Raw genomic sequence first — 13,401 nt, 5'->3', positions numbered from 1 at the left:
AGGAAATAGGTCACTCATGACAGCTTCAATACAGGTTGCACCTTTGATTTGTAGCAACGCAGTAGCAGCTAACTTAAAATTTGCACAATACACACACACACACACACTTCCCTCTCAGGTTGCGGACTGACACACTTCAGTCGAATACTATAAAATTCCGAGTGACCCATTTTTATGCTGGGATTGTTCTGTTTAAAAATTCAGTAAATTTCTTTGGAACGCGTAAGAAAACGTTTCGATTTTTTTAAAACTTTTTGTCATTTTTCGATCACTGTAAAGACATCGCACTTAATTGAGACTTTGTCTGGAGCATTCCAAATCATACTGGTAATAGTTTAGGCCTTTTATAGATAATCAGAATTCATTGGATGGCCATTTCAAGTAAACTTAAAATTTGTGTGTTTCATAATCGTAATTTCCACCTCAGATTACTTCAGTTTAAGAAAACGGAGGAGTAGGGGGAGGGCTCATTTTACTATTTCAGAGAGCCTCTTTGTTCAAAATAATAAAAAAACAGCCAAGAAAACCTTTTATTCTTCATTTAATGAATATGAACCACAAACATCATCAAATCATTGCACTTTCATTGTTCCCAGTGTTGCTAACTGTGACATCAAAATTAGCGAAACTTCGCTAACTTTAAAAGGCTGCAGTTAATCCATGAAGCATTGGTCGAGAATGATATTTGGTGTGTTTATTATTCAGATAAAGTTGAACCATCTGACAAAATTTCAGAATTTTAAAAAATGGTGTTTTCGAGAAAATGGCGCCCAAAAATGGCGGTTTTTGAAAATTTTACAATTTCTCCAATTTTTTGCGACAAAACGGTTGACCACAGAAGCAATACAATTTTTTTTTTCGGAAAGCGGCTAACTACGTCTTACCAACCGTGAAAACAGAATTTTAAAATTCGAACCGGAAGTGCTCGACAAAAATTCGCAAACTTCGACTTTTCAGATAAATTGACGTTCATTTGTTAATTTATGTACAAAAAGATACGCATGCGCAAACCAAACTATAATAAAATATAGTTTATTTATATCCCTATGTACATACCACAACAAGAATTATAACTCTACCTGTCTCCATAGCCGAATGGTGAGGCTCCGAAATTGACCATTTTCCATGTCTTCTACAATTCATAAATTTTACTCCCCGTTTGATGGCCCATTACTTGGCGGGAAAATTTTTTTCGACAAAACAAAAAAATATGGGTCTCTTAAAAACATGTCTAGTTGCTATAAAAAAAGTTTCAACAATATCTGAGATGGTGATGGTACATGCTCTGCCTGAATTGAAATGGAAGGCATCGACTACAAAGTAGCCTATGTGAACCTATTCTATATATTTGATGTTCTATAAATGTCTAATGCGAAAATTGATTTGGCTAAGTTTCGAAGTTGAGAATTACTTAAGAATTAAATGTATGAATGCTTACGTAGCTCTGGTGAAATCAAACATTCATCAATAAGTATTTTGAAATCTAAAAATGTTTGTGCTTATCTGTCCTTATTTTTCCCATACAAAGAATGGGTATTAGTTTCAGAAATATTTTGTCTTACCAAAATTTGAAATCATTGTTGTCTATTCTGTTGTAATACATCCATAAAAAGAAATAAATAAATGATGATCAAAGTTCATTTTGACTACGAAGAGGAAAAAGCATACTATAATATACTGTATTGTTGTTGGAATGGAAAATTGCCTTCCTTTTCAGCACTGAGGCTATATAAAACATGGACCTATAGTTTAAGGTTAAATCCGAACCACCGTAATGTATTATTGTTTCAGCATTCTCCCAGTGGAAATAGAACCCGGGACGTCATGCACCAAACGCGAGCGCTAGCCACTAGACTATTATAAATATGTAATAGAGAAACGCCCACATAGGAAATTTCTAGAACAATAAGCTAGTTTAATGAGTATAAAGCTAGAGAGGGGGAGCCAAAGATGCAATACTAGGATGCGAACTACTGAGCGTAACTCCTAGTCTGGACTTGAATGAGGCTGTGTAGTTGACAAGCCCTGGAAGCAAAGATTTAGTAGAAAACCGTTGACATTGGCAACACTTCATAAGGTTTGTGTGTCAAGCAGTGTCTGACTCTTCGGGGTTTTCCCGTTTGTTCAAAATGTGCGAATGTTGTCCTGTCTCATCCTTTCTATCTTCTCCTCGCAGAAAGAAAGAAGGAAGAAAAAAGAGAGACATTTCAGCTTGGTGATGACTAATATACAGCTGTTTTGATTACTTCCTCGCTTTGGATGTTGCTGAATTTTTTCTTTTTTCTTTTTCTTTTTTTTTTTTTTTTTTTTGCTTTGTTTTGTTTTGTTTCTCGTGACTCCCTTGCCATTGACTCAGAAACCAAACATCTGCATAGAAGTGACGATAACAGGTTTAATTTCTTGGGGGTCAAGCGGGGGGTAGAGAAATTTTGGATATGTCTGGGTAGCAGGCACATACACTCGGAAACGCGCACGTTTGCTCCTTTTAGTGGCATTGCATATGCATACAAAGTTTGTCAAGGTCGAGTGAGTTACATCTTCATCAATCTCTTCTGATATTGGTGCGCTGATGTAAGCAGCAAGTTGTTCTATGGAACGTCCACGAGTTTCTCAGGGGACCAGGCTTTTTGCATACTACAGTACAAAAAACAAAAATCGTATTTCAGAATATCAAAGCACTGATTTGTGACTATACTGTGCATGCGTATTAACATATATACACATACATACTTACATGTTATAAAGATTGACAATAACAGTTTTTGTTGTTCTTCTTGTTGTTGTTAAACTTGTTTTGTTTGTCTGTTTAAACCAGGATTTATTGGTTTAAGTAGGTATGCTTCGTTTATTTACATTCCATATGGATAGAAAAGCATTAAACGTTCTTATGCAACAACAAGGTTAAGAAAGAACGGGGCATAGAATTTACATAGGGCTGCCAGATCTTACCGTTTTCTCCGGAAATTTTGCGTTTTTCACTTACATGCTTCTGTTTTCCCCATATTTATATAACATATTTGTTCCGTATTTTTTTAAAAATAAATAATCAGTCCTGGATAATTTAAGATGTTTTTACACGACGTAACTTAGTATATTTAGAGAGAAAATGCAACAGGTTCCGTTTTTATCTCCTATTTAGCCGGCATTCTCGTCTGAACTCACAAAAGATGCCAGCTTTATTTTAAGGGGGGCGGGGAGGACAAGCAGAGGGACAGATACATTTTTAGAGAACAGTTTTTCCTTTGTATGCCGAAAATAATAATTTGATATTATTTAACCTACATTGCAACATGCCTGGTACATATCCATAGCTAGGAGGGGCGCACTGGGGCTGGTCAACTCAAAATTTAATCTTGCTTCACGAGCGATAGATCAACGCGAATTGTTTTGATATATTTTATATCAGATTTATTAGTTTAGAAATATTGTTCATCGATCAGTGCTAGTTCTCATTTTAGGGCTCAAATAGGGCAAAGGTTGAAGTAACAGGGCACAAAATGACCAAGATCTAAATAAAAACTACTTCTAATTTTAACATTATTCATTGACATTTACACTAGGCATTATGTCACCCACAAAAGGTTTTAGTATAAATTCCATAGTGTATAACTTTATATAAAAGTAACCAAAAAGGATCTGTCGCTTTCTCACCCACTACCTTCGAACATCGATATATCACCTAAGGTGTACCTGGAAGATCAAAAGTATTATAGTCCCCAGCAGTATCGACGACCTTCTGCCAACGTTCTGGAAGGCCATGCATTCCATCGCGGGAGAACGTGGTGGGCCATGAACAGAAGGAAATATCAAGTGCATTTTGCTCCTCTACTAGAGATTTGAACTGACGTCCTCTAAGGTGATTGTCCAAAGAATGGAACAGGCGATAATCGGACGGAACAATGTTCGGCGTGTATGTCGGATGAAACAGTGTTTCACATCCAAGGCGAAGAATGGTGTCCCGGGTCATCCTAGTCACGGTGGGCTTAGCGTTGTCCTCTAACAGGAGGGTCTCTTTGCGATTTAGAAATGCTGGCTACAGATTTTTGCGTTTTCCTTGAACACGGCTCAACAGCTGACAGTACACAGTTGCATTAATGCTCTAAGAAGCTCGTAGCAGTTCCCGATGCACGATACCGAGAGCAGTCCATCAAACACATAAGAGGACCTTGTTCTGGTACAGTGCTGGTTTCTGCTGTTTTGGAGTCGGTTTTGGGTGTGCTAACCAATGATGACGGTGCCGTGCATCTTCGTACAGGACCCACTTCTAATTACATGTCAACACCGTATCCAGAAATGACTCCTTCCTCAGACGAGACAGCAAAGAAGCACAGGTGTCTGCTCGCGTTGCCTTCTGGCCCGGAGCCAAATCATGTGAGATTCATCGACCCAATTTGTAGTGCTTTCCAAGTTGATGGAGGTGCTGCCGCCCAATTCATCACATGTCTAGCCACTGTTCGGCTCAATTGCTGCCTGCAGATCTTCATTTTGTACATGTGTCGGTCTTCCGGCACATGGTGCGTCTTCGAGCGTTTCGTCACCGTCCTTAAACATGTTCAACCACCGTTGCACTGTCCAAATAGTCACGACATCCTCACCAAAGACCTGTCACATCTTCCGTCCCGCTGGAGCGGCGTTTGACCCTAGTTTCAGCTCGTACGGCATACACGCCCTTAAGACGCTCTGTGGAGTTCCGATGTTCACTCTGTCCTTATGCAAGTTCACATTGTAACTGAACTGCCACAACCAGGTAGTATGTTGGTTATACCCACACTAACAACTGACCTTCGCCTTATCTCCATTCGCATTCAACTCATGATGTCGGGGACAATAGGACACAGACCTCCAGAAAAGGCGACAGACAATTATATATTCTTGGAGTGTGTGATTTTCATGATAGTGTTACATTGTGATTAACCAAGAACTCTGGTTTTTCAGCGTTAATTAAAGCGGTATCACATCGTAGTTTGCTACACAAAATTAAAGCATTGCGATGCAAACGAAATATTGCATCCCATCCATGTATCTATGGTCAAGCGAAGTGAGGTATTATTACAACAAAGACGCATTTAGTTTGTCCGCCATCAGAAAAGGGTACTTTTTTCGATACATTCTCTCCTCGAAAATCTGACGTGTTCCTTAATGTTCTCATTTTGTTCGCGCTAACACATACCAATGCATTATGAAATAAAGATTATACTACTTGATGCTGGCTGTAGAATAGACGAGAAAGAAACGACGTCGCTTCGAAATTGTATAACATAATTAAAATAAAGCTCGTCAATGTCTTTCAAAATACTTACTTTTTTGGAAATTAGATAATTAGCGAATACAAGCAAGTTTAGCAGTATCCTCCTCTTCTGTTGTTTGAAGCTCTTGTAAAGAATTCATTGATCCAGGAATGTTCGTTTGCTACTTCGTCTTGATTTTCATTGAAATTGTAAAAGAAAAGTAGTATTAGTTTGACAAAAATAAAAAAAAAAATGGAAAAATGGACTTGATCCGGATAGTATTCAGCTACAAAATGAGTTAAGGAAATGAGTTGACTTCCATTTGCAAAATGTAATCCATTGTGGGTGTGAGTCCCACTGAAGAGTAAAGGCGTTTATAAAGTCTGGCTAATCAAAATATAATGTAATTGTTCGATAATTGTTTTGTATATATGCCACTGTCGGATTGGATATATACATAATAAAATTACAAAGATTAGGTTATGCGCCTACCGTGTAGGAGACCGAGCTTCAATTACCGGTGGATGTTTATGTGGTTCGGATCCCACAGTAACCTGTCAGGCTACGTCTCATATGACCACTGCTGAACGGGACGCTAAACTCAGATCTAACTTACTACTCCTTTAGCACACAGAGAATAAGCGTAGGGCATTCAAAAATTGTTTATCACAAACTTCCAGTGTGTTTTTCCTATGTATTATTTTACTGTTTTTTCTGCATTTTCGCGAATCATTCAACTTTACGAACAACTGCGTTCAATATACGGTTAATGTACACAGGCCTCTATCTTCGTATTCCCTCAGTCTCGGATTGCCTGTCCCACTCTCCGGTCAATTAGCGGAAAACTGAAGGAGATAAAGACTTATTCTTAGAATGCTAAATCGATCTGTTTTTCAGTTTCTCGTTATTACTTATTGTGTTTGCTGTTGTGGTACTTCTTCAAATAGTACCTTCTTCAATATTCTAGTAAAATATTTCCTATACTTGTGCACAACATAGTTTGAAACTGTAAACTATGTTTTTATTGTACGTGACAAATTACGTAGTTCATTGAAGAAAATATCTACATCAACTAGGGATGGCCACATTTTTTTTTTTTTTTTTTTTTTTGAAAAATGAATTTTTCGAAAACGAAAGATTTTTCGAAAAACGAACAAAACGAAAATTCTTTCAAAAAACGACAGATTTTACGAAAAAACGAAAAACGGAAATTTTTGAAAAACGGAAAACGAAAAATCGAAAAATCAAATTTCGGAAAATCGAAAAACAAATTTTTCGAAAAAAATCCATCCGTAACGTGAACTTCACCCTTTATGATCTCTTGATTTCTGTTTCCTACAAAATAAAAAAAAATCCTTATTTCTACGCTTTGTACTTCTCATTCAGTACTTCCCGAGTCCTCTGTATCTATTAAAGTTAATTTTGAAAAAAAAAAAAGAAAAAAAACAAGAAAGAAAGAAAAAGATTCGTAACTGGAATGGAACAACTTACTGACTGCGTCAAGCGATGAGAATAGTAATTGTGGAATCTGATTCACTTTTAGAAATTTGAGTAGTTCTTTTAGCATTATTATTATTATTATTATTATTATTATTATTATTATTATTATTATTATTATTATTATTATTATTATTATTATTATTATTATGTGAGATTATGTTCGGAATACTGTTATAGCGATATGGAATGGTGGATGTAGGTATTTTGATAACAGTATGCAATCAGTTAACAATGTTTTCTTAACTTAGCAAATAAATTTAAAGAATTAAGGGAGATGAGCTTGTCAGGTGTTACGAAACAGTTGAATCTTACACTTCTTTCTACTATACGTTGTCCCTTAGACTTTTTTGTTTCTTTCTTTTTTTTTTTTTTTTTTTTTTGTCACGAGATTCTTCATGGTGATTTTGTATTGAGAAAATCTTTGAATGAGAGTTTATTTAAAATAAATGAATAAATAAATAGAAATGTTTATCGTTTTGTTACCAAGAATTTGTTTACAAAATATTCCACCTACAGTAGTATTGTGACAGTAAATAAATGTTATTCAGTATTATATTTGTTTTGAAAGAACTTTAATAAGGTGTGTTATCACTTTTCTAAAATTCTTAAATAATTTATAATGGGTGCCATTAAAATAACTTACATTAGTTTTTTGGTTGTTGTGTTATTTGTGATGTACTTCTTTGTTTTTTCTCCTCCTTTTATTTCATTAAAGACTGAAGTTTGGAAGGATCGATCGAAGAACACATTTTTTTTTTTTTTTTGCTTTATGAGTTTAAAATAAAATACTATTTTTTTTTTTTTTTTTTGTTTGCATCTTGTGAACGAGTTTATATTAGTAGATGTATATAAAGAGGCCCACACACGGTCCACGGTTTGCGCAAACATCGTGTTTGCGCAAACACTCGGCCATACACGATACAACTGTTTGTACAAACTTCAGTTCAATTTTGAGTTTAATCGCGTAAGCATGTCCACTGAAGCAGCTTGTTTAACGTTAATGTATAGTAGGCTATATAAATAACACCTACCCTCAGTGGCGGAACTTCAAAATCATCCCCCCCCCCACACACACAGATACAGAAAAATCTTACCAGGACTTATTAGGACCTATATAACAATTTAAGCATTTCATGTTTCTTTCCAGCACAGACATTCAAAGTCAGGCAATGAATGACACCATGTAAACACAAGTAACTACATGTAATAATCAGAATATTACCGCTACTTTGAATTAGGACTATTTACTAATTGTTTAAAACTGAATATAATATATGTGAATGGAGTTTTCATGATTGTTACACTGTTATAATTCAACGAGGATATGTATGTGTACACGGCTGATTGACAGTGACATTTCTGGAAAAATATTATGTTGCTTATTTTCCTAATGATCTTTTGATTACGAGTTACATACGCATATACTGTTGTGAAATCTAATTTGTATTCAAATAAATTTTGTAATATATTAAATTTACCTCAGACTTGTAGCCAAACGGACTGTAACTGTTCCGAAAGTAGTTCTAAACACTCAGAAAAATAAATATCTTTTCCCCCAACTTTGATCACATCAGGAATGACAAAATCAGGTGTTATACCCGCTCAAAACCAATAATCTTAGGGTAAAATAGTGCGTATAGTTTTCAACGGGAGTAACAAAAATTATTTTTCTTGATTGCGATTGATGTTTGACTAAAATAAAACATATAATAAGGGCCTCCTTACGTCTTGGGCCTCCCTGCCGTTGCAGAGGCAATAGCTCCGCCACTGCCTACCCTACAGTTGTTTTTTTTTTTTTTTCCTGTTCGTAAGATTGCTATAATTTAGACTTTAGTCTGGCAATGTCAGCTTATGACCTTTGTCTGATCAAGTTTTTCACCCTGGAAGATGTTATTGGGTACTAGAGTAGACGAAATTTGTCGCTTGGTGTTGGTGAGCTCATTGCTTGATGACATGACAAAGCGACTGTTTGTAACAAGCACTGCTTGCAAAATGGATCTGCAGTCATTCAGTCAAGGATTATTTTTTTTTATCTTATCAATTAGAACACAAAACCTTTTGTACGAATGCAACAAAACTCCGCGTGCTGCTATGCTCAGTGGAGGTATGATCGGTGGCGTTGGGCGCTGGAAAATGCCTGTTACGTGATGTCATGCAGATTATCAATCATGTCATTGCTTGATCCCACCCCCTTCGACCCCACCGACGGCCGCGAAGGCGCGAACTCCAGAAACTATTGAAGTTAGCAGCACAACGACTGTTGTTACCAACATGCACGTTTGAAATGGTGCGGTGTGAAGAATGAAGACTATGTCCATTTTTTTTTTTTTTTTGTTGAGAACAAGGTCACAAATGAAAATATCTATCATAACATATGCACAAATTTACCACTACTTATATTAAATGAAAACATGTGTGGTCAAAAATATAAAACTATACTTACTAGTGTTTCTTCCACATCAATTATTTCATCCAAGGTCGAAATACCGGATAATTGCATTTCCTGGTCCCTCAGAAAGTCCATATGGGAAAAATACCACAACGAGAGTACATACACGTCATCTGTTCCACTTCCAGATCTTGTACTTGCATTTATCTTCTTTAGTTCTCTTCGGTATACAGAACGAAGTGAATTGATTTTATTTCTCACTGACTCTCTGTCCGCCGTTTGATCTATTTCCTTCATTTTATTCACTAACTTCTCATTTTTCAAATTCCGGTTTTTATAATCTTCACTCTTTACCTTCCACAGTTCAGGTAAATTTCTATAAAGGTCAATAAATTCTCGCCAGAATTCTTGATTCCTATTCATTGACGCCATAGCGCAAGAAATAAGCGTCTGTACACTAGGCTTCCTACTCGAAAATAAAGCTCGTGTTTGCACAAACATGCCCATACACGGTCCATGTTTGAGCAAACATCATGTTCGTGTAAACAATTTTCGAACGAGTTCGATGTGGAAAATGTTTGCACAAACGTTTGCGCAAACAGTTCATACATCGCCACACACGGTCAAACTGTTTGCACAAACAGCCTTGTTTGCGCAAACCGTGGACCGTGTGTGGGTTTCTTAAGTTACAGTAGAAATAATTATTTTCAATCTGTAACAATAATTATATTTATCTTTCACAAAACTGCTTTTCTTTGTTTAAATATTTTGTAAACTGCTTCAACTATATTATGGATGATAATATCTAATTTTGTCGTTTTATATGATGTATTTATTCTACATCCAGATGCATTATGCTCTTATCTTTTACTATTATTTTTATTATTATTTTGTAAATTTGTAATAGATAGTTCACATTTGTTTTTGTATCATCATTTAAATTCATATTTTGTAATCTATTTCATCAATATTTTCAAAATTTAGTCGTGTTTTATAACTTAGCATTTTAAAAGAAAAAAAAATTCTATTTGCATGGGCTATATGCTTGAAATACCGTCTTTCTTTCCTTTTCCTTTTGTACGCTTGTGGCTTAATTTGTTTGCTCTCAATAAACATAATAATTATTACTGATCAGCGCAATATTCCTGAAGAATAAAGATGTGTAATCACAAACTGATTGTAGATCCCGTAGCATAGGCAGGGAGGGCTGACCTTGCTAAATGCTCCTATTAGTATAGTGATTTAACTTCTGGTTACATGTAGTACGCTTGATTTGTGATCCCTCATGTTACGATATTTTATTATTATTATTATTATTATTATTATTATTATTATTATTATTATTATTATTATTATTATTATTATTTTAATGAGTTATTGTTAGCTGAATTTTTATTGCGAGCAACTTTGGTGTGCTAGATCCTTGGTTTATAATTTGTTTGATACTAGATTTCTTGGCGTTCGTCCTATAAAGTTACCTTGTATATTGCCCACAGTTCGTAGGCCTATATATATATATAGTTATTATGTAAATTAAAGATAGCTTGAAGAAACATACACCAGTTCAGAATGCACTAAAACTACGTTTGACGATAATAACGCATTTTACTGCACCATTCAAAATTATGCATGCAACAACTACGCCGACACTGACAATTATATTGTATAAACATTTCCTTGATCACGGCTAACATCTCCATAGCAATGCACAAACAATATATATGTATCGATCTACTAAATATTTTCTTCTTCTATTTTATAACAAATGCTTGAGCACTGCTGCCCTGATTACAAAAAAAAAAAAAAAAAAAAATGAAACGTAATCATTGTAATTCAGAATCATTGGACAAATGAAGAGCTTCCTGAATTAAGAAATTGCATAAGCGGCGCCACAGTGGGAGCAGTGGGTGCAGCTGCACCCACATTAACTTCCACTTTCAGATTTCCTACAATAATGCTTTCTATTTTGTATATTTCTTGTTTCCTATATTTGAGTGACTTCTGAAGTCTCTCACAAGTTACTTGCTACCATACAGTGTTTTTTTTTATTATTATTTTTTAAGTAAAACTTAGGGATTATTTTCGAGATCTTAAGACTCAATAGTGCAGAGCGTTCTGGCAACAATGTCAGGATGTGTTGTCCCTTCCCAACCTGCACCAACATTACCAAATCCTGGCGCCGCCTATGAGAGATAGTTAACTTTCGTCCAGAAAGCCAGCGAGTGCGAGCTATTGTGCTGGCAAAGTACTGTAACACACAATTGAACGTGCACCATTTGGCTTGCCATAGCCCTTCACGGCCTGTGGAGCCAGCGAATTTAGTTTTGAACTTCTTTCTATTAGCTAATTTCATCAACTAGCCTATACTGTCCAAAAAAAAAAAAAAAAAAAAGTGAAAAGAATGTAGTTACTTTAATTCAATGAAGCAGGTGCTATTTCAACTCATTGGGATGAAAGTAATATCTAAGAAATAATACAACAATGTTGACTAGGTTTCGATAGATTAAGTGCCTGGAATACTTGTATCTCTTGGAAGAAAACATAGAACATTCTTTTCTTTCAGAGTTGGATCCACCGACCCACTCAGAAGGGAGAGTGACTGTAATTTTCAAGGTCGCAATTTCTCATAGCACGCAGCTGAGTAAAAAAGAAAGAAAGAGTGAGCATCAGAGACGAAGAACTGACCATTAAGTGCAGCAGTTTACATCTACTCTCATTCATCTGCAGTGTAGTGGTGAACTAGTAGGAGAGGTAGCGATATTGATTTTGAAAGAAGTAACTTCATTACAACCACCATGATAATCCCAGTGAAACGTATCATAATAATCGTGTATTTTGTCAGTGTTGTGAAGTCGGAGGGAGAGACAGTTGTTCGTACTGATGCAAGTAATACAAGTGAAAATACAACTACAGAAGAGTTCCAAATTCAAGTGCGACCGTTCCTAAAAAATCCTTTCCCAATATTCAACGTAGACGCAGAAAATAACAGGGCGTTAACAAAGATAACGAAACAACTAATAGTGTTAATGCGGTCTGGTAGTTATTCTATGACAGAAGCTCTTGTCATCCACATTAATTTCTTACGTGTTTTTATCCCCAACATCATCGATGCTATAAAAGATCCTTTGAATAATTTGGGTTATGAAACCGTTCCTACCGATCTTGGTGAATGGGTGAAAACTATTCCTAGCTTACAACGACTTGACATCAACGATGAAAGTGCTTGGAAAACATTTCAACCGGAAGACATATACGGAGTGTTCGGAATGATGTGTTCTTTAGTGGGTAAAAAGCGAACCATGCACAGTGTATTGAATGGTTTACTAAATTCGAATGAAGGACTTGTAAACACAAGTTATCACTTTTGGATTGTGCGCTTTAAGACATGTTTTGCAGGTCCATGTGGATCAGATCCGGATCGGGACATTTGGACAGATGTGGACATGTACGCTTTTGCTCAGAAGGTGTATGTATCAATAGCAACTAAAATTGAATTGCGGAAACAGTTATATAAGGTAATCCTGGCATGTTCAGCGGATAAAGGAGTTTTAGGGAACGCCTGTAGCATTGCCCTTGCTACTATTCAGCTGACCGATTTCCTATAGCTTAATAATTTTGATACAGTTCTATTCATGGAATTTGTAAACTCAACAACGCAATTATCTGTTTTATGAAAGTAACATTAAATGCGTTTCTTTCTTTTTTTATATATTCTATATCCTAGTAAGAATGTAACAAATATTTATAAATAAAAAATAATAGAATACATCCGATATTACACCTCGTGCAAATTACTAGAAATATTCTGTTCCGGCGATAATATTTAACCTTACATGTTGTGGTTAACATTTCACACACAGAGAAGAAAGGGAGATGCAGAGGGACAACTACGTGCTAGTGAAATGAGGACTGTTGATATTCTCGAATTTTATTAAGAAGAAATTAGAAATAGTCGTTGGTGTAACTGTTAGATATTTTTGCTAGGAGGCAGAAACACAGGGGCGGATCCAGAACTGACTTCTGGCGGAGGCGGTGGGTTATCACACTGCTACTTAGAGTTACTTTTACGAGCTTCAAACTCTGGAATGGGTTTTATATATATATATATATATATATATATATATATATATATATATATATATATATATATATATATATAAAGTTTCCTCTTCTGGGAGGTAGGCGATCGCACCCCCTGGATCCGCCACTGCAGAAACGTTAACAATCAGCGGTGCAAACGGGCGAAGAACTCCTCCCCCTAGGGTTGCCAACTGGCTGGTTTTC

At 35.8% G+C, this 13,401-nt stretch overlaps 1 protein-coding gene across 3 annotated transcripts in view; it reads left to right on the top strand.

The window, feature by feature from the left end:
* The window catches only part of LOC145690387 (uncharacterized), a 354,253-nt gene extending 341,053 nt beyond the window's left edge, over nucleotides 1-13,200 (top strand). For all 3 annotated transcript variants that reach the window (XM_081765222.1, XM_081765223.1, XM_081765221.1), the window contains exon 3: nucleotides 11,681-13,200. In XM_081765222.1, the coding sequence (XP_081621348.1) occupies nucleotides 11,913-12,722 (810 nt within the window). In that variant the 5' untranslated portion in view covers nucleotides 11,681-11,912 and the 3' untranslated portion in view covers nucleotides 12,723-13,200. The remainder of the gene's footprint in view (nucleotides 1-11,680) is intronic.
* The last annotated feature ends 201 nt before the right edge of the window (nucleotides 13,201-13,401 follow it).

This window comes from Thermobia domestica, chromosome 7, assembly GCF_964235325.1.
Source record: "Thermobia domestica chromosome 7, izTheDome1.hap1.1, whole genome shotgun sequence".
Classification (NCBI taxonomy): Eukaryota; Metazoa; Arthropoda; class Insecta; order Zygentoma; family Lepismatidae; genus Thermobia; species Thermobia domestica.
This window is presented reverse-complemented; position numbering and strand designations above follow the sequence as displayed.